The sequence below is a fragment of the Cyrtonyx montezumae genome, unplaced genomic scaffold (genome assembly GCF_038088225.1).
Source record: "Cyrtonyx montezumae isolate F1298 unplaced genomic scaffold, pur_monq_1.0 scaffold_4, whole genome shotgun sequence".
Lineage (NCBI taxonomy): Eukaryota > Metazoa > Chordata > Aves > Galliformes > Odontophoridae > Cyrtonyx > Cyrtonyx montezumae.
Window position 1 is genome coordinate 34552490 of NW_027072045.1, and position 25653 is coordinate 34578142.

The 25653-nt window shown below is 41.2% G+C and overlaps 1 protein-coding gene across 1 annotated transcript in view; it reads left to right on the plus strand.

The window, feature by feature from the left end:
- LOC136055224 (nipped-B-like protein) overlaps window positions 1-25653 on the plus strand; it is a 270748-nt gene that overhangs the window by 215519 nt on the left and 29576 nt on the right. Inside the window, exons 17-24 of the mRNA XM_065746940.1 lie at window positions 5768-5999; window positions 6982-7133; window positions 7543-7623; window positions 8673-8773; window positions 21482-21620; window positions 21830-21912; window positions 24024-24156; window positions 24889-25032. Of these exons, the coding sequence (XP_065603012.1) occupies window positions 5768-5999; window positions 6982-7133; window positions 7543-7623; window positions 8673-8773; window positions 21482-21620; window positions 21830-21912; window positions 24024-24156; window positions 24889-25032 (1065 nt within the window). The remainder of the gene's footprint in view (window positions 1-5767; window positions 6000-6981; window positions 7134-7542; window positions 7624-8672; window positions 8774-21481; window positions 21621-21829; window positions 21913-24023; window positions 24157-24888; window positions 25033-25653) is intronic.

Here is a 25653-nt window from a genome sequence, read left to right on the forward strand (position 1 = left end):
GCACTTTACAGCTAGTAATAGGACCCCAGAAAATCATAAACTCTTAACATTGTTATTTTTAGTGACATTTTTCATGAGTTGATTGTGCATAGCTTGAATGTGAACTGTGTAGGTGACAACAGAACACTGGAGGAAAGGGCACAGTGCAGTGCTAACTACCTTTTGTGCCTGCCACACGCTCCGTTGAATCAAAACCTGTGTGTATTACACATTACATGCTCCACTTGGCACATTATTATGTGTGTGACTGCGAAGACTCATAGAATCACCAAGGTTGGAAAAGACCTACAAGATCATCCAGTCCAACCATCCACCTATCATCAGTAGCTCCCACTAAACCATGTCCCTCCAAATCAATGTCTAAACATTCTTGAAATACCTCCAGGGTTAGTGACTCCACCACCTCGCTGGGCAGCCCAATGCCTGACCACTCTCAGAAAACAAATATGTCATGGTTTTATGATTTTTGTTATATTATTGATATTCCACATCATAACATCATGTAGTATATTGGGAGTTAAAGAATTAATGCTCCAACTGTGTGGATCATCGATAGTTACGGATATGCCTGTCTCAGAAGAGAAGAACTACATTCCCCAGAGGACTGTGCAATGCTTTGCGTTCTTACGTGTTTCCACTCAGAGGGAAAGATAAAAACTGTCTGCGGTCACGGGACTGGCTTTCTTCCCTTTGGGATCGAGCTCAGCAGTGGGTGTTTGTTGCAGCCATCTGCCTTCAGCGTTAGCGTAAGGCCTTTGGTTTATCGGACACTCTCTCTCTTGCTCGCTTTATTTGATTCATTAGCCTAAATTCCAATTATATCGTATTATATTGTGTTATTTTGCTTTCTGATATCTTATTTAGTAAATTAGCTTTCCTCCTCAGATCGTTGCTGCTGTTTTGTTCCTAGGCCCATCTCCCTTCTTCCCTTTCCCCCTTCCTCTTCCCAGGGTGTGGGCCTGTGGGTCCCCTGCCTCAATTGTCACGGTACCAAGTCAAACCGGACTGCAAACTGCTGACATAGTATTTCTAACATCCATTTTGAATCTCCCCTGGTGCAACTTGAAGCCATTCCCTCTCATCCTATCACCAGTTACAAGAGAGAAGAGGCCAACACCCAGCTCGCTAGAACTTCCCTTCAGGTAGTTACAGAGAGCAATAAGGTGTCCCCCAAGGCTCTTCATCTCTAGACTAAACAATCCCATCTCCCTCAGCTGCTCCTCATAAGGCCCACACTCCAGACCCTTCATCAGCTTTGTTGCCCTTGTCTGGACACACTCCAGGGCCTCAGTGTCTTTTTTGTAGTGAGGGGCCCAACACTGAACACAATACTTGAGGTGCAGCCTCACCAGTACTGATGAGTACAGAGGGACAATTACTTCCCTGTTCCTGATAGCAACACCATTTTTGATACAAGCCAGGATGCCATTGGCTATTTTGGCCTCCAGGGTACACTGTCAGCTCACATTCAGCATGATAAACTCCAGCTTTGTAATGGCAGTGGAACTAGCACAAACAAGGAGATGGTACAAAAAGAAGGAAAAGAATGCTCACTTGTTTCTGAGGACCTAGGTTTGCAGAAAATAATTCCAAAAAGGAAGGAACTCCAACAAAAGATCCTTCCTCAGCAGCTCATTAAATGAGGTTTAAGAGGGGTGGAGCCTGGCTCCACCCCTTCTGGTCATATAGGTGAATTGCCTTCAGCCACTCTTTTCTTCAGCTTCTCAGTTTGTGGTCCAGGCTGTGACTCAGCAGTTCTTATACAGGCTTGTATTATTTTTTTTTTAAATAATTTAATAAGTTTAAGTTTTTGTGGAAGAAATATCCAGAATGCTTGTGTAGTGGTGACAAATTTTGTAATCTTCAGTGTTCCAAAAAACTCACAGAAATTATAAAATTATTTGATTTTTTTTAAATTAGCTTGGGTGATGTGTGTTTCTTTAGTGTTTCTGCTATTCTGATCATTTGGGGGCAATATTCAAGTAATAATTGCCGAAACAAACACGTCAGTTTGCTAATCCAAGTATGCTAAGACAAGTTTACAGAGGATGCACATTATAACTACATCTATTCAGTTTTTCTAAGAATTTGAGTATTTGCTGAATTGTGTATTTAGTGGCTGCTTTATCTTTTATGATAAAAACTTAAACAGAAAATGGTAAAGTACAAGGAAAAAAGATATATGTTGAAATATGTTAGAATGAATATATATTTAAAAATTATTTCTAATTTCAAAACTTCCTTGTTTAAGCCCGGCTTTATAGTTGTGATAGGGGTAGCAAATATAAAATATATACTATTTTGTATGTGGACAAAGGTAATTCCTCATAGAACCATAGAACTTCTCAGGTTGGAAAAGACCTTCAAGATCAAGTCCAACCTCAACCTAAACATACAACCCTAACTCTAACAACATTCTGCTAAATCATGTCCTGGAGCACCACGTTCAGGGATGGTGATTCTTCACTTGATGTAGCCCAGGCAAGCCAAAAGGCTGGACACAGAGGTACTAAGTAGTAATTTTATGGTATTTTACAGTGCAGTGAATATAATCCTATCTCCATGTCAGGATATTATTAAAAGGCAAAATATAATTCCAGATTGCTTTTATTCACAAAATTAATGAGCAATAAATTAGGATTTAAAGCTACTTGTGTGGGTTTTTTTTAAGTTTCCTTTGAGGAATAAGGAACATATGACTGTAAAGTAAACAATGGTGGTGACAGAGCCTTTATTTGAGGTACAGGTGCTATAGAACAAGATACTAGAGAAAAGGGAAATTAACTCACCTCTCCTGGCAACCGTTTGGGTTAAGGAATGCAGCTGCCTCTCGTTCGAACTCTGGCACTGGAAAGGAAGAGAGCAAGGGTGGGGGGGCCAACCCGCGCAGGCTGTGAGTGTATATACGCTCTCGGAAGCACAGCCAGAAGCACAACAGAGAGAGAGAGATCCATGCAAAAGATTTACAGAGATTTGTAGGTGTCTATTGATTATTATTTTTTATTATTATTATTTTAATTTTTAAATATATATACCATTGTCAACAGTTCCAGCCTGGTTCTGTGACTAAATGGGGTGGGGAGACCCATGGACCCACGCCCTGAGATAGGGGGAAAGGAGGTAGGCAAAAGGTAGGGAGATGGGCCTAAAAACAAAACTGCAGCAACAAGCTAAGGGAGAAAACTAATTTACTAAATATGACAGTGAAATGGATGATAACAATATAATTGGAATTGAAGCTTGTAAATCAAATAAAATGAGAGAGAGTGTCTAAAACCGAAGGCCTTAATCTAATGCTGAAGGTGAGAATAGCTAGGGAGCATACAATGCAGAGAAGAGCAGTAAAAAAAGAGGTAATGTTGTGACTCACGGGTACTTATAGTTTTCCCTTTGAATGGAAAACAGAACAGAGAAGTCCTCTTCTGGGAGATGTAGTTCTCTTCTGTGAAAGGTACCCTGGAAATATCAACAATCCACAGAACTGGAGCATTAACTCTTTAACTCCCAGTGCATTACAAGATGTTATGATGTGGAATACCAATAACAAAAATCATAAAAACACGACAACTGTATTTATTACTGCAATACTTATAGATTGTCTTACCCTAAAGGAAAAAAGCTGATCAAGTCAGACATTAGTGTCTTACCAACTGACTCTCTGCAATTTTATAGGAGGAAGAAGAGGTTCTTTTTAATATAGGTTCATAGGTTCATAAGGTTGGAAAGGACCTACAAGATCATCTAGTCCAACCATCCTCCTATCACTATCCCTACCCAACTACTAAATCAAATCCCTTAGCACCTCATCTAAACGCTTCTTGAACAGCGCTAGGGATGGTGCCTCAACCACCTCCCTAGGCAGGCCATTCCAGTGCCTGACCACTCTTTCAGAAAAAATATGTTTCCTCAGGTCTAATCTAAATTTTCCCCGGCGCAACTTGTGGCCATTCCCTCTCGTCCAGTCATTAGTTATCAGGGAGAAGAGGCCCACCCCCTCCTCACCACAACCCCCCTTCAGGAAGTGGTAGAGTGCAATAAGGTCTCCTCTGAGCCTCCTCTTCTCCAGACTAAACAATCCCAGCTCCCTCAGCTGCTCCTCATAAGACTTGTGCTCCAGACCCCTCACCAGTTTTGTTGCCCTTCTCTGAACACGCTCCAGGGCCTCAATGTCCTTCTTGTAGTGAGGGGCCCAAAACTGAACACAGTACTCAAGGCGTGGCCGTACCAGAGCTGAGTACAGGGGGATGATCACCTCCCTGCTCCTGCTGGCTACACTATTTCTAATATATATGTGTACCCAACAGCAAGATTAAGACACAACGGGTCAAATGTTAGCCCGACCAGTTTATTACAAATCCTAGTTGCTCAGGGACATGAGGAGAGGAAGATGGATAATAGAAAAGAGAGAGAAAATTAAAAAAAGTCTTTGTAGAAAGCGAGAGATAGTCACCACTGGGATTCCAACATAGCTCGTAGTTCAGACACTGATCTCCAGTAGTGATGGGTCATTGGAGGTTGTGTTGTTCACTTGACGACGACTTCTTTTTTCTTTCATATTCTTAATGAAGGTACAAACTTATTTGTAAGTCCTAAGTGGTTGAGTCAGCTCTTTTTGGAGAGACAGGTCCTGGCTTTTTGATCTCTACAGGAACTCCTTTGCTCTCATCTTCTGAGCCTTGCCAGCAGATAAGAGGGAGCAGGGAAGATGCCCAAATTGTATCTTGCCTTCACAGGAAACGGTATCATCCCTCAATCTCCCATACCAGTTATTTGGTCACAGGCAAGATCTTCTGCCAGTAAACACTCCTGAACACTCTCTTTCAAAAGCAGACACCTCCAAAGAAATGCTTTTAAATGTAAAACTGTCCACAAAGTGTTGCCGGCTGTGTGACACCTACCACTGCCTTCTAGATAAGCCAGAGTCCTATAGCAAAAAATGCCTCAGAAAGCAAGCTTTGAGACATGGTAACAAACAATTGTGTTTCACACTAACTCCTTATTTTTACAAGGAAATCCAACAGTATTAAACTATGCTTGTCATACAGACAGGAAAGATTCTTTTTCTTTGTAGCCATTGAGTATGGCTACATCTTGTACCAGAAATGTTATTGGAAATTCTCCCTGGTTTTGCTATTTGTAATGTTTTAAACATTATTTCAGTAATGCTGGGTATTCATAATTACTCTGGTTTGTTTTTATAACTTATTCAAGCATAGAAGAACAGAAATTCTGTACCTCATGCTAAAACAAAATGGATAAGACAGTTCAAACCCATTAATAGTAGGTGAGTTGGCCTGTGGAGAAAGTCTTATTTTCATGAATTTCATGTGACTTGTAACAGTCTTATTTTGTGAGAATTCTCTCTTGTGGTGAAAGTTAGACTGGTCAAAGCAGCAAGTTGTGTGTGTAGACAACTAAGGAAAACACTAAATGAATGAGTTCGGTTTTTCTTAAGGTACATCAGTCTTAAGTTGAGAACGTAGAAGTTTTCCTTCATAGTGCTTCCCAATGATATATGGAAAGATTCTTTGTGTTTTACCAAAATAATACAGTGAGAAATAGAAGATTTGCAGCTTAGGGAGACATACTGCAAACATGTTGTTAGTAAACATTATATTACAGTCATTATTAAATCACTAAAACTACTTTTGTTTCATAAAGGAATGTGCTTGTATCCAAGTATATTAAAATGTCATTATATTGTACTTGGTAAGGATAAAAATTTGACTTTTTGTTTACACTGTCCTGTTTTTCTTGCCTGTTGCAGAACAATGACACTGAAGATGAAGAGAGATTATGGAGAGATCTTATTATGGAGAGAGTGACAAAATCTGCTGATGCTTGTCTTACTGCTATCAATATTATGACATCACCAAACATGCCTAAAGCTGTATATATTGAGGATGTAATTGAAAGAGTTATTCAATACACAAAATTTCATTTGCAAAACACTCTATATCCTCAGTATGACCCTGTATATAGATTGGATCCTCTTGGTGGTTAGTATTATAAGAGATTATAAAAACAACTTTTTATATTATATTCTTTCCCTTTTTAAAATTACTTTAATATATTGTACGATGATGCAAGTGATATGACTTTCCTGAAGATTTTTATATGCAACTTCTATACTGATAGTTCTTACATATCAAAATACAGTATCTGAATTAATGCTTTTTGTTATATTGAAAATGATGAAATGTAGAGTAAGATAACAACGAATTAAATGCATCCTCTGAATAACTTAGTCATATTAATGTTTAGGTATACTGAAATAACTATAGTGTCAATATAATATAGACCAAAGTATTTAGAAGTTTGCCTGAAGTTAGTCTTCTGTGTACAGCTATTATATGTATAAGTAAATCATTTTATAGTCATAATCTCTTAGTATAATTATTTCTTTGGTGAAAATCATTTTTCATATCGTTTTCTTTTTGTCATATACATACATTGGGGATCTGATAAATGTTTATAAATATCTAAAGGGAGATGGGAGGCAAACGGATGAGGCCAGGGTCTTCTTGGTGCTGTGTAGAGATAATACAAGGAATAATGGCCTAAAACTTGAACATAGGAAGTTCTGTACTAACATGCAGAAGAACTTCTATATGGTAAGGGTGACAGAGCAGTGGAACAGGTTGCAGAGTCTCCTTCTATTGAGATATTCAAGACCCTTCTGGATGTCTACCTGTGCAATCTTATTGTAGGGTACCTGCTTTAGCAGGGGAGTTGGACTTAATGATTTCTTGAGTTCCCTTCCAACCCCTATGATTCTGGGATTCAAGAACTGTTTAAAAACTCTCAGATTCAGATTTCAGAAGAATTATGAAGAAATTAATGTCGTGAAATTCTTTTTTTTTTCCCCCTCTAAAAGCAACACACAATTGTTTGTGGGGCATTTTTTGAGAAAACAATCATCTTTCTAGTATGTGATGCAACTGAAATGTTGAAAAAAATAATATTTTTTTTATTTTCTAGGTGGTGTTTTAAGTTCAAAAGCAAAACGGGCTAAGTGTTCCACCCACAAACAAAGAGTTATAGTGATGTTGTATAACAAAGTTTGTGACATTGTCAGTAGTTTGTCAGAGTTGCTAGAGATACAGCTTCTTACTGATACAACTATTCTTCAGGTAAGTTATATCAGAAAAATTTGTCTGAGAGCATTGTGGGTTTTTTTTTGTTTGTTTGTTTCTTTTCTTTTCCCAAAGAGACTTTAAGGTGTGATTACATCAGTGACATAAAATATGAAATCAGTACAAACTTTTTAATAGCTAATGTTAGATTGGCTAGTCTCTTGTATAGTATGTGTTCTTTTTCTGCAGAAGAGAACAGGAAGATAACACATCATGTTCAAATCTTTAATTTCTTTTATTGTACATGTAAGAAAAGTTTAACCTGATTGTATTCAGTTTTCAAATAATATGAAGTAATATGTGTTGTTGAATAACTTATCCGTTTAATGAATAAACCACTGGTAAAATTGCACAGATATCAGTTTGCCTGTCAGATATACTTAGAATAGTTTCTTTCCATTCATAGGTATCATCTATGGGAATAACACCTTTCTTTGTAGAAAACGTTAGTGAACTACAGTTATGCGCCATCAAATTAGTGACTGCAGTAAGTAATTTTTTAATTTGTGATTTCATGTTTCTGTGCATCTGAGAGTTATTAGGACATTTATATATGCTGTATTTTTGCTGGTAGACAATTAGAACTTAAAACTGAATTTATTTTTTAATGCTTTTACAGTTTGGTATTATAATCTAGGAACAGTATTAAATCTACCTGAGTTGCTCCTATTTCCTGATGAGCTTTCTTCTTCTATAGGAAGAATTAGCCTACTTAAGCAAGGAACTTCCTGAGTTATGGTTTTGTGGCTTACAGCGTAAATACAAATCACTTTCTCTTACCTGTCCTTTGTTGTGTAAGAAATCTTAGCAATATGATATTTTTAATCTTCTTTAAGATTTGAATGTATGCAATGGAATAAACTATAGAACATCAGAATACTTTTATAATAGAGTAAGTTTTTCTCCTTGGAAGAAAAATTAATGGGGCAAATAAAAGATTACTTCAGGAAAAATTCAGCATAACGTGTTTGTTCAAGTGGAAGTTTTCTGTCTTTCTAAGAATGATGCTTCAGTATTCATAAAAGGAATTCCGTCTAAACAAAAAGATAAGCAAACTCTCCAACCTTGACCCCACAAATTAAAAGAATGTTGCATGTCTGGCAAGTATTGAAGACTAAGATATGAAGTAAAATTAGATTATCACCTGTGTTCTAAAATTATGTAAAATTATGTAAAATTATGTGTTCATGTTAATTTATGCTAGCATAGAGTTTTGCTATATACTGGAGTCTGAAAGCTTAATATTTAACTATTTGACTTTCTTATACCATTTATTTCTACCATTAACAGAAAACTTTAAATTATACTGTATTTTAAAGAACTATTACATACTTATGTTGTTAAAGATTTAAAAAATATTTAAATATTGAATATTTTTTAAAGAAATGCTTTGGAAAAAAACCCACAATGCATTAAAAACAAGGTATGTGTTAAGTGCCACATGAAGTGCATGTTACTATATATCATTTTAACAATAAATTTATGAAACAATGTTTTACCTAACACATTTTTAACAATCCTGTGACTGTTAAATAGGTCTTCTCCAGGTATGAAAAACACAGGCAGCTAATACTGGAGGAAATTTTCACTTCCCTTGCGAGACTACCAACTAGCAAGAGAAGTTTAAGAAACTTCAGGTAATTTCAAACATAGATTACATTTTTGATTATAGAATTCAGTACTAAGATTTCTTAAGAAAAAATGCACCATCAAAAACTGCAGTTTCTTAGATGTTGATATTTCAAGATTTCTACGGTGAGAGCAGAATTTCCCAAACATTTAATCTTACAATAGTCACTGTTTATTATGCCATCATACTTAGCTACAAAAAAAAAAAGAAATATTTAGTCTTGTTAGCCTTCTCACTAGGAATATATGTTGATTAATGCTAGTGTACATTCAAAGGGATTTTTATTGCAATTTTTTTTTATTCTGTTTAGATGGAATTAGGTAATTCATCGCTAAAACTTAAGAGGAGAATTCTGAGTGGACATACTTCACAGCATTCTTTCTGGGAAAGGAAACCAAACTAATACTTGTTTGAATGAGTTCAGTCTAGGAATTGCTCATGTCACTTTGTGTTTTAAGTGCTTCAGCTGGACTTCAGAGTATCTTCTAAGTAATGAGTTCAGGTTGAGTCAGAGAGAATCTGACTTGTGTAGGGTGAATACCCTGAAAAAATAGTATCCACACAATATAATGAAGATAGACAATATATTTTCAGATGAATTATTCAGACGGTATAAAGACACCCAGTAAATTAGGAAGAGCTCACATATCACCAACAGTTAAGACTTACCAAAAACTCCACAGGGGAGGGATCTCCAACAAGAGATCATTCCCCACTGGTGGTCAGCCCTTAAATGGGGTCTGGGAGAGGTGGAGCCAGACTCCAACCCTTCTGGTCACACAGGTGAATTGCCTTCAACTGTGCCCCTGTGGCTGATTAAGTGCTTGCCTCAGGTGATCAGTCAATCAAACTTTTGTTGAGACTCTGGGAGAAAAAGAGAGTCTATGTCCTCTGGAAGATGGGACAGGCTACTTGGGGTGACTACAGAGAACTTGCCAAGATTTGCATGCAGAAAGTTAGAAATGCTAAAGCCCAGCTCGAACTTAGACTGGCTACTGCAGTAAAGGAGAACAGGAAACCCTTTTACAAATATATTAACAGCAAGAGAAAAACTAAGGAGAAATTCTCTCCTTTACTTGATGAGGCAGGGAATGTAACCACAGAGGATAAGGAAAAGGCTGAAGTTCTCAATGCCTTCTTCACATCTGTCTTTAATAGACAGAGCAGTTATCCACAGGGTACTTGCCCTGACCTGGAAGTCCGGGACAGAGAGCATAATGCATACCCTGTGATCCAAGCAGAGACGGTCAGAGACCTGCTCCTCCATCTGAACTGCCACAAATCCATGGGACCAGATGGCATCCACCCAAGGGTGCTGAGGAAGCTAGCAGAGGTGATTGCCAAGCAGCTTTCTACCATCTATCAGCATTCCTGGTTATCTGGAGAGGTCCCACAAGATTGGAGGCTTGCCGATGTCACTCCCATCTACAAGAAAGGCCGTAAGGAAGACCTGGGGAACTACAGGCCTGTCAGCCTGACCTTGGTATCAGGGAAAGTTATGGAGCAGATGCTCTTGAGGGAGATCACACAGCATGTGCATTGCAATCAGGGGATCAGACCCAGCCAGCACAGGTTCACCAAGGGCAGGTCGTGCTTGTCCAACCTCATCTCCTTCTATGACTGGGTGACCAGACAGGTAGATGAGGGAAAGGCTGTTGATGTAGTCTACCTGGACTTCAGCAAGGCCTTTGACACGGTCTCGCACAGTATTCTCCTGGGGAAACTGGCAGCCCGTGGTGTGGACAGGTTCTCTCTTCTCTGGGTGGAGAACTGGCTGGAGGGCCGTGCCTAGCGAGAAGTGGTTAATGGAGTTAAGTCCAGCTGGTGTCCTGTTACAAGTGGTGTCCCCCAAGTGTCAGTTTTGGGGCCCATCTTGTTTAATATCTCTATTGATTACCTAGGCAAGAGGATTGAGTCTACCCTCAGTAAGTTTGCAGATGACACCAAGTTGGGAGGATGTGTCAAACTGCCTGAGTGATAAATGTGACAACACCTATCTTGCCATCTAACTAACTCCTAAGAACTGAATTTCTTGGGCAGGTCCCTTCACTTTGTTCCATTTAATAGCAAAACCAGCTCCCAGAAGAATTTGGATTATAGGTTCTCCTTTTTTAAAAGCTTCCTCTGCTGTATCACCCCACACAACAACACCATCAATGTACTGGAGGTGCTCAGGTGCCCCACCCTGTTCCAAAGTAGTTTGAATCAACCCATGGCAAATGGTTGGGCTGTGTTTCCACCCCTGGGGCAAACGGTTCCAGGTGTACTGAACGCCCCTCCAGGTGAAAGCAAACTGTGGTCTGCACTCCGTGGCCAAAGAAATAGAGAAGAACACATTGGCAATGTCAGTGGTAGCATACCACTTGGCTGCTTTTGATTCCAGTTCATATTGCAGCTCCAACATATCCAGCACAGCAGCACTCAGTGGGGGTGTGACTGCATTCAGGCCACGGTAATCTACTGTCAGCCTCCATTCTCCACTGGCTTTTAAGCACCGGCCATATGGGGCTGTTAAATGGTAAGTGGGTTTTGCTGATCACTCCCTGGCTCTCTAGCTGACAGATCAAGTTATGAACAAGGAAGCAAGGAATCCCTGTTGGTGTGGTATTGTCGTCTGTGGACTTGTTTTTGTAGCAATAAGTACTTGCTGCTCTTTCACTTTCAGTATCCCCACAACAGATGGATCTTCTGACAGGCCAGGTAAAGTAGACAGCTGCTGAATGTTGTCTGCATCTACAGCAGCTATTCCAGAAGCCCATCAATATCCCTTGGGATCCTTGAAACATCCCCTTCTGAGATAATCAATACCGAGTACGCATGGAGCCCCCTGTCCAGTCACTATAGGATGCTTCTGCCAGGTTTTACCAGTGAGGCTTATTTCTGCCTCCAACACAGACAATTCCTGAGAACCCCCAGTCACTCCAGAAATATGAATCAATTCTGTCCCTTTATAACTCGAGGGCATTGGAGTGCACTGTACACTGGTGGCCACCAGTGCCTTATGTTTTTGTAGCTCCAAGGTGCCAGGCCATCTAATCCACACAGTCCAATACACTCTACTATCCTTTCCCCCCTCAGCTGAGGGCAGGGCCCCTCTATTGGTTACCTGCAGTGACAGGAGCAATTTCATTGGTGGCTGATCTCTGCTGTGATTCTCTCACCCGTGCTCTCAGTGCAGGGGTGGGTTTTTTTATACCACTTCTTCATGTCCTCTCCATTTTCTCATAAGAGGCTCCACATGGCCACATGTAACATGGTGTCACTGCAGTCATTTGCTCGAGCATAGAAGCAGTTGCCTTTGATGGCCGAGACTTTCATCAGTTTGATCAATTGCTACATCAGATTCTTTGGGTCATGCATGTCTTCATCAGGTGTTTCCAATACTGACAAGGGTTCATCCCTACTAATCATTGAGGACAATTCCTATGGTATAATTTCCTGTGTCTTCTTCACTTCACCTACTACTTCTGCTACTGTTGAAGCTGTAGCTGAAGCTGGCAGAAGCTGTTGTTCAAAGTTTAGAAGTGTAATATTCAATTCATAAACGGGGAGTCTTCTGCCTCAGCCCTCGTATCTATGGAACATTGCTACCAGTGTACTTGCTTACCTTTCTGGTGCTGTTTTTGAGAGCTTTCGATATACATTGGGTGTACACCTGTCAGCGGTTTGCGGGACAGTTAGACCCAGTACCATGACAATTGAGGCAGGGGACCCACGGGCCCACACCCTGGGAAGAGGAAGGGGGAAAGGGAAGAAGGGAGATGGGCCTAGGAACAAAACAGCAGCAACGATCTGAGGAGGAAAGCTAATTTACTAAATAAGATATCAGAAAGCAAAATAACACAATATAATACGATATAATTGGAATTTAGGCTAATGAATCAAATAAAGCGAGCAAGAGAGAGAGTGTCCGATAAACCAAAGGCCTTACGCTAACGCTGAAGGCGGACGGCTGCAACAAACACCCACTGCCGAGCTCGGTCCCAAAGGGAAGAGAGAGTCCCGTAACCGCAGACAGTTTTTATCTTTCCCTCTGGGCTGAAATATGTAAAAATACAAAGCATCGCAAAGTCCTCTGGGGAATGCAGTTCTTCTTCTCTTCTGAAACAGGTACACCCAGAACTATCAACGATCCACAGAGCTGGAGCATTAACTCTTTAACTCCCAATACTCCACATGATGTTATGATGTGGAATATTAATAATACAACAAAAATCATAGAACCATAACATTCCACCCCTTATTCCACATCATTACATCATGCTTAATATATATATACATAAAAACACAATGATTAACAAGCATTAAATACAAACACAATATACATATATAAATAGTAATAATATTACTGAGGGCGCTCTCCCCACATCAAATTCCCTTGTGGTACACACTGAACATCCCCATTCTTCTGCATCACCCACCAGGTAGACCCAGGTCCCTGAGCAAAAACAGTTCCACAGAGAGGTTTGCCCTCTCCAGAAGCTGGAAGAACCCAAACCGCTTTTCCCAACGTGTTCTTCACATGTACTACAGGGACCTTATCTCCTTCTACAGTAGGTAGAGAGCTGGATTGGGCAGGACCATCGTGATTGATGGATCCTCTGGTGTTGACCAACCAGGTGGCTTCTGACAAATTCTTCTCCCAGTGCTTAAATGTTCTGCCACCCATTGCTTTCAACATTGTTTTTAACAACCCATTGTACCTTTCAATTTTACCAGAAGCTGGTGCGTGATAGGGGATATGATAAATCCACTCGATGCCATGATCTTTGGCCCAAGTATTTACAAGAGAATTTTTGAAATGAGTTCCATTATCAGACTCAATTCTCTCTGGAGTGCCATGTCGCCACAGGACTTGTTTCTCGAGCCCTAAGATGGTGTTTTGGGCGGTAGCATGGAGTACTGCATATGTTTCAAGCCACCCAGTAGTTGCCTCTACCATGGTGAGCACATAACGCTTACCACTGCGAGATCATGGCAAGGTGATATAATCAACCTGCCACGCCTCCCCATATTTATACTTTTGCCATCACCCTTCCTCCCAAAGAGGTTTCATCCTCTTGGCCAGTTTAATTGTGGCGCATGTGTCACAGTCATGGATAACCTGTGCAATAGCATCCATAGTTAAGTCCACCCCTCGGTCTCTAGCCCATTTATATGTTGCATCTCTTCCTTGATGGCCTGAGGTCTCATGGGCCCATCAAGCTAGAAATAATTAACTTTTGTGTTGCCAGTCCAAGTCTACTTGAGCCACCTTAACTTTGGCAGCTCGATCTACCTGATGGTTATTTTGCTGTTCTTCAGTTGCCTGGCTCTTAGGAACATGAGCATCTACATGGCGCACCTTTACAACCATATTCTTTATTTGGGCAGCAATGTTTTTCCACAGTTCAGCAGCCCAAATAGGTTTACCTCTCCGTTGCCAACCATTTTGTTCCCACTGCTGTAACCACCCCCATAAAGCATTTGCCACCATCCATGAGTCAGTGTAAAGATAAAGCACAGGCCACCTCTCTCATTCAGCAATATCTAAGGCCAGCTGGACAGCCTTTACCTCTGCAAACTGACTTGATTCTCCTTCTCCTTCAGTGGCCTCTGCAACTCGTCGTGTGGGGCTCCACACAGCAGATTTCCATCTGCAGTGCTTACCCACAATGCAACACAATCCATCTGTGAACAGGGCATATCTTTTTTCATTGTCTGGTAGTTCATTACATGGTGGGGCTTCTTTAGCACGTGATACCTCCTCTGCTGGTGTTGTTCCAAACATTTTACCTTCAGGCCAGTCCATGATCACCTCCAGGATTCCTGGACAGTTGAGGTTCCCCATCCGAGCTCACTGTGTAATCAGTGCAGTCCACTTACTCCAAGTGGCATCAGTAGCATGATGGGTAGAGGGAGCTGTTCCTTTGAACATCCAGCTCAGCACTGGCAGTCGAGGTGCCAGAAGGAGCTGCGTTTCAGTACCGATTACTTCAGAAGCAGCTCGAACCCCCTCGTACGCGGCTAAGATCTCCTTCTCAGTTGGAGTGTAGCACTCCTCAGACCCCCTGTATGCCTGACTCCAGAATCCAAGGGGTCGGCCTAAGGTCTCTCCAGGAGCTCTTTGCCACAAACTCCAAGTGGGACCTTCCTTTCCAACAGCAGTGTAGAGAATGTTCTTTACATCCTGTCCCATCCGCACTGGCCCCAGGGCCACGGCACGGGCTATCTCCTGCTTAATTTGCACAAAAGCCTGCTGCTGCTCAGGGCCCCACACAAAATCATTCTTCTTCCGCGTCACCCGATAGAGAGGGCTCACAATGAGACTGTAGTTTGGAACATGCATTCTCCAAAAGCCCACTACACCCAGAAAAGCTTGGGTTTCTGTCTTACTGGTGGGTGGAGACATGGCAGTAATTTTGTCAATCACATCTGTTGGGATGTGACAACGTCCATCTTGCCACTTTATACCTAGGAACTGAATTTCCTGTACAGGCCCTTTCACTTTGCTTCGCTTGATAGCAAAGCCAGCTCGTAGGAGAATTTGGATAATCTGCTCTCCTTTCTCAAAGACTTTCTCTGCTCTATTGCCCCATACAACAATGTCATCAATGTACTGCAGATGCTCAGGAGCACCACCCTGCTCCAATGCAGTTTGGATCAACCCATGGCAAATGGTTGGACTGTGCTTCCACCCCTGGGGCAAATGGTTCCAGGTGTACTGAACGCCCCTCCAGGTGAAAGCAAACTGTGGCCTGCATTCTGTGGCCAGAGGAATTGAAAAGAAGGCATTAGCAATGTCAATGGTGGCATACCACTTGGCTGCTTTTGACTCCAGTTCATACTGGAGTTGTAACATGTCCGGCACAGCAGCACTCAGTGGGGGTGTGACTGCATTCAGGCCACGGTAATCTACCGTCAGCCTCCATTCTCCACTGGCTTTATGCACCGGCCATATGGGGCTGTTAAAAAGTGAGTGAGTTTTGCTGATCACTCCCTGGCTCTCTAGCTGACGGATCAAATTATGAATGGGGAGCAAGGAATCCCTGTTGGTTCGGTACTGCCATCTGTGGACTGTTTTTGTAGCAATTGGTACCTGTTGCTCCTCCACTTGCAGCAACCCCACAACAGAGGGATCTTCTGACAGGCCAGGTAAAGTAGACAGCTGCTGAATGTTGTCTGCATCTACAGCAGCTATTCCAGAAGCCCATCAATATCCCTTGGGATCCTTGAAACATCCCCTTCTGAGATAATCAATACCGAGTACGCATGGAGCCCCCTGTCCAGTCACTATAGGATGCTTCTGCCAGGTTTTACCAGTGAGGCTTATTTCTGCCTCCAACACAGACAATTCCTGAGAACCCCCAGTCACTCCAGAAATATGAATCAATTCTGTCCCTTTATAACTCGAGGGCATTGGAGTGCACTGTACACTGGTGGCCACCAGTGCCTTATGTTTTTGTAGCTCCAAGGTGCCAGGCCATCTAATCCACACAGTCCAATACACTCTACTATCCTTTCCCCCCCTCAGCTGAGGGCAGGGCCCCTCTATTGGTTACCTGTAGTGACAGGAACAACTTCACTGGTCATTGGTCTGTGTTGTAATTCTCTCACCCGTGCTCGCAGTGCAGGGGTGGGTTTTTGATGCCATTCCTTCATATCTTCTCCATTTTCACGTAAGTAACTCCACAGAGCCACGCGTGACATGAAGTTAGTGCTGTCATTTGCTTGAGCAGGATGGCGTTTGCTTCTGATAGCTGCAATCTTTTCAACCCTATCAATCAGTCGGGATACTTTCTCTAACACGTCTTCCATCTGTCCTTCTATCCTTGATATGGCTGAAATGGAAGCACGTGATGGCGGAAATTTTTGTTCAAAGTTTTGAAGTGTAAGAATCAGTTCAAAAACTGGGGGTTTTCTGTCTTGGTCCTCATATCTGTTGAACGTTGTCACTAGTGTAACGGGGTACCTTGCTGGTGCTGTTTTTGAAAGCTTCTGACATATTTCGGGTGTACTCCTTACTTTCTCTGGATCATGGTCCCGATCTTCAGGGTCAAACGTGGGATCATACAGCATTTCCGCCACAGCTGTTTCTCTCAAATACTGGATGCCTTCCTCAATAGTTTTCCATCTTTTCACTTTAGGTGCCAGGTCACTCTTGTAGGGATATCTTTCCCTCACAGCTACTAACGTTCGTTGCCAGGGGGTGGCGATTCCATCCATATACCTGCTGATCCCTCTGTCGACAGCTGGGTCACGGGCAATGTTTCCTAGTTGGCGAGCTTCATTACTGTCGAGGGACACGCTGTTGGCCCCGTTGTCCCAACACCGAAGCAACCAAGTGACAATACTCTCATCCGGACGTCAAATAAACTCCTTTCTTGAGCCTTGAATCTCAGACATTTTCATGGGTCGACGAAACGTGGTAACTTTGACTCTCTCATCATCCTCATCATCACTATGTCCATGCCTCTCACTTTTCTTTGTTGCCTTTCTTGGTGGTGGTGGTGTTGAGGACCCTCCCCTCGCCTGGATCTTCCTCTTCTTTCGCCACCTCTTTGCGTTCTAGGCATGAGGACACACGTTTCCATTTCTGGCCTTCCACCAGGGCAACTGACTTTGATACCGGTGCTTCCTTTGGCTGGTCAGATGTGCCTGGGAGGTTTTCCTCTTTAGCCTGAGCCTCAGTTTGGACACTCTCTCTCTCTCCCGAACAGTATATATGCCTCGGTAAGCATAAGCCAAGCCCCAGATAAGCTGTTCCACCTCAGATCTTTCTGAGCCACAACACCCATTACTCAGATACAGGCCTAGCTCCTCAGGATCCTGCAAGTGTTCAGGAGTAAAATCCCATGGCACCGGGGGACCCCATGCTTCTAATTTCTTTCCTAAAAATCTCCACTTTCCCTACGATTCAGCATTCTCTGTTTCTGGGAAAAGCTTCCTCCACATGGTGTAAAGTGCCATTATAAGGGATACATTCAGGAGGACTGATATCCCAATCGTTATCATAGTCCCTAAGCTGTAATCTTGAAAATTCATAAGGAACTGAGAGGAGAACCTGGACACCCATTCAAATATTGTTTGGTTTGTTAACATGGTATCGTTTGTTACATTAGCCGGGGTGCCCAGGTATTTGGTAGGTGCCTCCCTCACTGCTTTTAGTTTGCCATATAGGGACCAGGCTCCATAGATCAGACTGGCAAGCTTAACCAAGTTCCAGTATGTTTTGAGCATTAAAAGGGAAAAAGCAATGAAATACAATCCCTGTAAGAGCAGTTTTAACAGAAACAGTAAAAACATTTTTTTTCTTTTAATCAAACAGGCCGGCAGCACCCGAAAAGTTTACAAATATCCCAGAAGAACTGGCAGTATGCCTGGACTTCAAGGTTGCGTTTTGCTGTACAGGACCTGCAGTACAGATAAGCTTCCTAACAAAAGACAGAGATTCACTCTAAAAGTATATCTCTGTCTGGCTAAGGCAGCTAGTTTTGCCCCACGTTGGGCGCCAAAAATGTCAGCGGTTTGCAGGACAGTTTGACCCAGTACCGTGACAACTGAGGCAGGGGACCCACGGGCCCACACCCCGGGGAAGGGGAAAGGGGAAAAGGGAAAAAGGAGAAGGGAGATGGGCCCAGGAACAAAACAGCGGCAACGATCTGAGGAGGAAAGCTAATTTACTAAATAGATATCAGAAAGCAAAATAACACACTACAATATAATTGGAGTTGAGGCAAATGGATCAAATAAAATTAAGCAAGAGAGAGAGTGTCCGATAAACCGAAGGCCTTACGCTAACGCTGAAGGCGGACAGCTGCAACAAATACCCACTGCTGAGCTCGGTCCCGAAGGGAAGAGAGAGTCCCGTGACCGCGGTTTTCATCTTTCCCTCTGGGCAGAAATATGTACAAATACAAAGCATTGCAAAGTCCTCTGGGGAATGCAGTTCTTCTTCTCTTCTGAGACAGGTACACCCAGAACTATCAACGATCCACAGAGCTGGAGCATTAACTCTTTAACTCCCAAAGTTCATCCAAGCGCTGTACAAACTCCTTTCTTGAACCTTGGATTTCAGTCATCTTTAGGGGCCGATGAATAGTGGTAACAGTGATTTCTTCCTCATCAGTGTCCTCCACATGTCTCTCGCTTTTCTTAGTGGCCTTTTCAGGTGGTGGTGCTGAGGAGGGCCCCTCACCTGAATCTTCCTCTTCTTTCTCTGCTTCTTCTTCTTTCCATTCTAGGCACAAGGACACCCATTTCCATTTCTGGCCTTCCACGAGGGGCAACCAACATTGATGCCAGTGCTTCCTGTAATTGGTCACGTCTAACTTCGAGGTTTCCATTTTTGTTTTGGACCTTGGTTTGGAAACCATTTCTCTCCAGAATATCAATTATAGCTCAATAAGCACAAGCCAAACCCCAAACAATCCATTCCTTCTCAGATCTTCCTGAGTCACATGACTCCTTACCTAAACACTCACTGAATAAATATAATAGGTAAAGACCTGAAAAGAGTTCCTGGAAACCAATCCAAATGCCATATAATCTGTCACATTAGCCAGCGTGTTTAGGCAGGAGGCAGGTAACCCCATCAGCACACTGAAGTAGCTGTATGCAGATATGACTCCAGTGCTGAACATTAGGAGCTTAAAAAAACACCAACATACTCTAAGGTAGATGAAAACCCTTAGTCCACTTGGCACCAGTTTTACAATGGAGTACAAATACTGCATTGCCCACATTTTCCACCAATATAATTGTCACGGTGTTACCTGTGACAGTGACCCAAGGGAAACCGAGGAGAGAAAGGAAAGGAAAAAAACTGTACCATCAGTGGCCACATGGCTGCCCAAGCAGAGCCGGGGGGGGGGGGGGGGGGGGGGGGGGGGGGAAGGAGAAAACAGAAGGAATAGGTGGGTCTACAAAAGAAACAATGGCATGATCTGAGAAGGAACAGTAACTTTACTAAATCTAATAAAATTGAACAATTGAGAGAGAGACAGTTTCCAAACCAAAAGCTGAGAGCTTACATTAGGGAGGAACTGCAGGGGAAGCACATGTGCTGAACCTCTGCGGCAGCCAAGAGAATGCACTGAGTGGGAGAGAGAGAATGCGGGCCTGGCATCAAGTGCAGAGCTCCGCCCCTCTGCTGCTCCCCAACAGCATTAACTCCTTAACTGCCTATATGATGTTCTGATGTGGAATACCGGCATCAAAACCACAACATTACTCAGTATGGTCTCTTAATAGCTGGTTCTCAGATACTACATTGTTACTTGTTACTTCTAGTTTGTGTAACACCATTACCAGCAGCCAAGCCACAGCAGATGCAGCTAGCCAGCATCTGTTTGTAATTAATACACCCTTATCTAAACCCTGGAAATAATCCCTTAAACAGGCCAGAGAAGGAGAAAGTCCCTGTAACCCACAGGGGTCCCCACTTCTGACAATAGTAACTGAATTGTAATAGGGTGACCACCCTGTAAGTCCCAGGATCTGACACAAGAACATTTGTTCTAGGGGAATAACATTCTCCCCCCCACCCCATTTGATGATATTTCAATTGGAAAACACGTTAGTGGATGGTTTCTTCTTTTGTTCCCCTCCTGAAGCCTGCCTGGCTCACCTATTGTAAGGCAGTTACTCTGAATGAATAGCATTCACACAACATAATGAAGATAGACAACTCTTTTGTACAGTTTATCAATAAAGTATTAAGACAATCAGTAAATTCGGAAAGAATTAGGAAAGACTCACCTGTCACAAACAGTTGAGGCTAGCCTAGAACTCCACACAGAAAGGAACTCCAACAAAAGAACCTTCCCTACCTCTGGTCAGCCCTTAAATGAGGTCTGGGAGAGGTGGAGCCAGACTCCACCCCTTCTTGTCACACAGGTGAATTGCCTTCACCTGTGCTCCTGCATCTGACTCAGTGCTTGCCTCAGGTGATCAATCAGTGGTTCAGGCTGTGATTCAACAGTTCCCATAAAGACCTGAAATGAATTTCAGTTAAAATTGAGTTTCCACACGTTAGATGATTCTAAATTGTTTGTCATTGTTGTTGGTGTTGATTTAGTTTCTTGCTTATATACAGCTTTGTCTATGAAATAGGTTAACCAATTCAGGGTGGTTGAACAGGAAATACATTGTAAAACAAATACACTGAAACTTTGAAGTAAAATTTTGTTGTCCTAATGTTAACGTGATTGCTTTTGCTTAGTATTTCATTTTGTTTTGATTATAGTCATCAAAGGTATCTAGCAAATAGGAATGCGCATAGGTGTAGGATTTTAAATTCTTGATACTCTCTTTGAGTTAGGTTCTTTTCCTGAAGAATATCACCATTTCAAGTCTGTAGTGACTATGTTATTTATCTATAGTATTCTAGCTCTTTTATCTTAAAAAGCCTTTCTTACTTATGGCTACAGCCATGGAGGGATCAGGTTCTAAAGAAATTTGATATGAGAAGTTTTTCTGCAGATTTACAGCCACTGAGATTCACAGATATTCTGATAATCACCAGTGGGTTGTTTCATTTCATCTCTCTTACCTTGAATTATATTGTTTTTGTTAGATCCGGTTTTTCGCCTCATAAGAATGGAGTAAATAACTAAATAAATGTCTAGAACACAGATCTCTAGCTATGGTAAAATTTTTAGAAATCTTGAAATTATTTAAGATTAAAAATAATTGTTTTGTTTTAGTGTTAATGCTATCCTTTTCGTATTAACAGGTTAAATAGCAGTGACACTGATGGAGAGCCTATGTATATTCAGATGGTAACAGCACTAGTTCTGCAGCTTATTCAGTGTGTTGTGCACTTACCATCAGCAGAAAAAGATTCTAATTCAGAGGAGGAATCAAACAAAAAAGTAAGGAGTATATTTTTTTTAAATAGCAATAATATTTTAATTTTTTCTACAGGAATGAGTGCTTGTGGGTTTAATGTTTTATGATGGTGCTCTAGTAAGAAGATGACTTGACTTTGTTTGCCATAATTATTTGATGCATGAGAAATGTTGATCTGGAAATAAAATTTTTGTGTATGCTAAAATGTTAGACTAATATATCTTATCTTTAGGTGGATCAAGATGTGCTTATTACTAATTCATATGAAACAGCCATGAGAACAGCACAAAACTTCCTTTCTATTTTCCTTAAGAAGTAAGTACTCTTACATACTTTAGAGTATTGATGAAGTGTAGTGTAGTGAAGTGGTGTATTGATCTGAATGAAATATGCTGTACCTTGAGACAAATCTAATTACTTCACAATGCTAAACACCTACTAGTAAAGTTACTTTGAATGATGTCTTTTATTAGATCCTTGAGAGAAAGACAGAGATAGCATTTTGTCTCTGGACAAAACTGTGACACAGAAGTTCCACAGAGAGTACTTTATACATATAAGAACCTGTCTGATAGTTTATCTAGGATTATTTTATCAGGTGTTACTCATCTGAAGCATGAAAGAGGAGGCTGAATAAATATTTAAATTGTCAATCCAGATTTATTCAGTCATAAGGTTGACTAAAGAAAACATAAAATCACTCATTTAGCCAAAGTTAGGAATGGCATTAGCTGAACAAGAGGAAAAATATAAATAAAATATACTTGAATAATAAGCTAAGATTTTTTAGAAAATATCTTGTGGTTTTTATCATGTTAATTTAATTTAATTAACATGATAAAAATGATATTTAATTAAATTAAATATTAAATAATTAAATTTAATAATAAAAATGATATTTAACTAAATTAAATTAAATTAACATGATAAAAAATAATTTTATTTAATGTTAATTTAATTTAGGGTAGGGGGGCCCTTCAGAGGGACTTGGATAGGCTGAATAGCTGGGCTGGGCTCAATGGGATGAGGTTCAATAAGACCAAGTGCTGGGTCCTGCACTTTGGCCACAATAACCCCATGCAACGCTATAGGCTTGGGGCAGAATGGCTTGAAGAATGTAGAAAGGAAAAGGACCTGGGGGTGTTGGTTGATGCTCGGCTCAACATGAGCCAGCAGTGTGCCCAGGTGGCCAAGAAAGCCAACAGCATCCTGGCCTGTATTAGAAATAGTGTAGCCAGCAGGAGCAGGGAGGTGATCATCCCCCTGTACTCAGCTCTGGTACGGCCGCACCTCGAGTATTGTGTTCAGTTTTGGGCCCCTCACTACAAGAAGGACATTGAGGCCCTGGAGCGTGTTCAGAGAAGGGCAACAAAACTGGTGAGGGGTCTGGAGCACAAGTCTTATGAGGAGCGGCTGAGGGAGCTGGGATTGTTTAGTCTGGAGAAGAGGAGGCTCAGAGGAGACCTTATTGCACTCTACCACTTCCTGAAGGGGGGGTTGTGGTGAGGAGGGGGTGGGCCTCTTCTCCCTGATAAATAATGACAGGACGAGAGGGAATGGCCAGAAGTCGCACCGGGGAAGATTTAGATTAGACCTGAGGAAACATATTTTTTCTCTGAAAGAGTGGTCAGGCACTGGAATGGCCTGCCTAGGGAGGTGGTTGAGGCACCATCCGTAGCACTGTTCAAGAAGCATTTAGATGAGGTGCTGAGGTATTTGATTTAGTAGTTGGGTAGGGATAGTGATAGGAGGATGGTTGGACTAGATGATCTTGTAGGTCCTTTCCAACCTTATGAACCTATGAATTTCTACTGTTAAGCTGAGAGACTGTTTAGAGATCTAGTCACCTCTCTGTGTGCTTCTGGTATCATTAAAGAAGGTAGGAATGTTGCGTTTAAGTGAACACTATCATGTATGTTCTTTTGAATTTTACATTCTGATTTTAATCTTGAAGAATATAACTGAGATATCAATCTGAAATAAGTCAGGGCAGATTTAGAGTCTATGCTCAATACCTACTGAATACACCACTTCATCTTTGATGTTTGGAATTTTACCTACTTTGTCCGTTCTCTAAATTCAGACTTCAACTCAAAACAATAAATGAAAAAGTTTAGGGGAAAAAATAATTATTATCCAGGATTAGCTGCCTTCCTTGCAATGAAAAGTAGAGATTAAATGTTTGAACGATTTGTACTTAATGGCCTTAACTGGATAAAATTTTTTTTTTCCTAATACTCCAGGTTTGAGTTTTGTTTTTGGTTGATTGATAGGTTTTTTATAATTCTTTTGTTTTTTGGTACCTTTTTAATCAATCAATTTTTATTTTTCTGGTTTAGCATACTATTTATTTATTTATTAACATCTGAAGAAATGCTTAAAATGGCTCCTAAATTTATTTCCATAATGCATTTTCTTTTAAACAGGTGTGGTAGTAAACAAGGGGAAGAAGATTATAGGCCACTGTTTGAGAACTTCATTCAAGATCTTCTTTCCACAGTCAATAAACCAGAATGGCCAGCTGCAGAGTTGCTGCTTAGCTTATTAGGAAGGCTATTGGTAAGGGATTTTTTTATTTTTATTTCTTAACTATGAAGACTTTTTTATTTAAGTTTCAGCTATTATAAGCTATTATAATGATGCTTTCTGATAGTTGATACACATGTGCATCATTTGTTGATTGTATCCCTATTCTGTAATGTATAAAATCACAGAACTGTAGGGGTTGGAAGGGACCTCTACAGATCAAGTCCAATCCCCCTGCCAAAGCAGCTCCCTAGCCCAGGTTGCACAGGTAGGCATCCAGGTGGGTCTTGAATGTCTCCAGAAAAGGAGACTCCACAACCTCTCTGGGCAGCCTGTTCCAGTGCTCCATCACCTGCACTGTGAAGAAGTTCCCACACACATTTGTGCAGAACTTCCTATGCATCAGTTTGTGGCCATTTCCCTTCTTCCTGTCACCACACACTTCAGAGAAGAGTCCGGCCTCATCGCTTTGCCTCCCGCTCCTTAAATATTTTTAGACGTGGATCAGATCCCCTCTGAGTCTTCTTTTTTCAAGGCCTCAGCCTTTCATCATAAGGGAAGTGTTCCACGCCCTTAATCATCTTTGTAGGCCTCTGCTGGACTCTATCCAGGAGAGATCCCTATCTGGGGATCCCCATGGCAGGGAGGTTAGAAGTAGTTGATCATTAAGGCGCCTTCTAACCCAAACCATTCTATGAATCTATGAAGCTCAGCTGCAATTAATATATGTATTTAAAAAAAATGTATGTGTTCTGCTTTTCTTAGGTTCATCAGTTCAGTAACAAATCAACAGAAATGGCTTTAAGAGTTGCATCACTTGACTATCTTGGAACTGTAGCTGCAAGACTGAGGAAAGATGCAGTCACTAGCAAAATGGATCAAGGGTCTTTAGCCAGAATTCTCAAACAGGTGAGAACCTATGCCAGCTGGATTGAGTTGGGTAGAGATGTATTCATTCAAATATTTGAAAATTATAAAGAGGTGCTTATAAACAGAAACTCCGCTTAAAAAAAAAAAAAAAAAACAATTTTTGTTGTTCATATTTCTGAATCAAACATATTCAGTTTATAAATATCTCATTTTTTTTTTAGCTTGCCATTGTCTTTTTTGCAATACACCTCTAGTGATCATATTAAGTTGTTAATGACACTGGTAAAAGCTTTTTTTTTTTTACTGTGACAGTAGGGAGGGAAATAATGGAGTAACAATAACAGTTGAATTCTGTCTTGAGAAATTAAAAGTATATGTATATACGTAGGTTGCTCTGAAAGTAATGCCTCCTATTTATTTACATAGAAACTGCAACAGCTACAGAGAGCACAATAACACTGTTCATTAGAGCAAATTCTCAACTACAAAACAGTACTTTTCACATAGTCAACACTATTAGCTATGAATTTCTGCCAACAATGAACAAGAGCCTGCATGCTGTGCTTGTACAAATCTGCATGGCCATCCAGAATGTGACTTTCTTCCATGTCACTGAGGCTACTGCTGGAATACCACCCACCCCTCACTGTGCACACATCC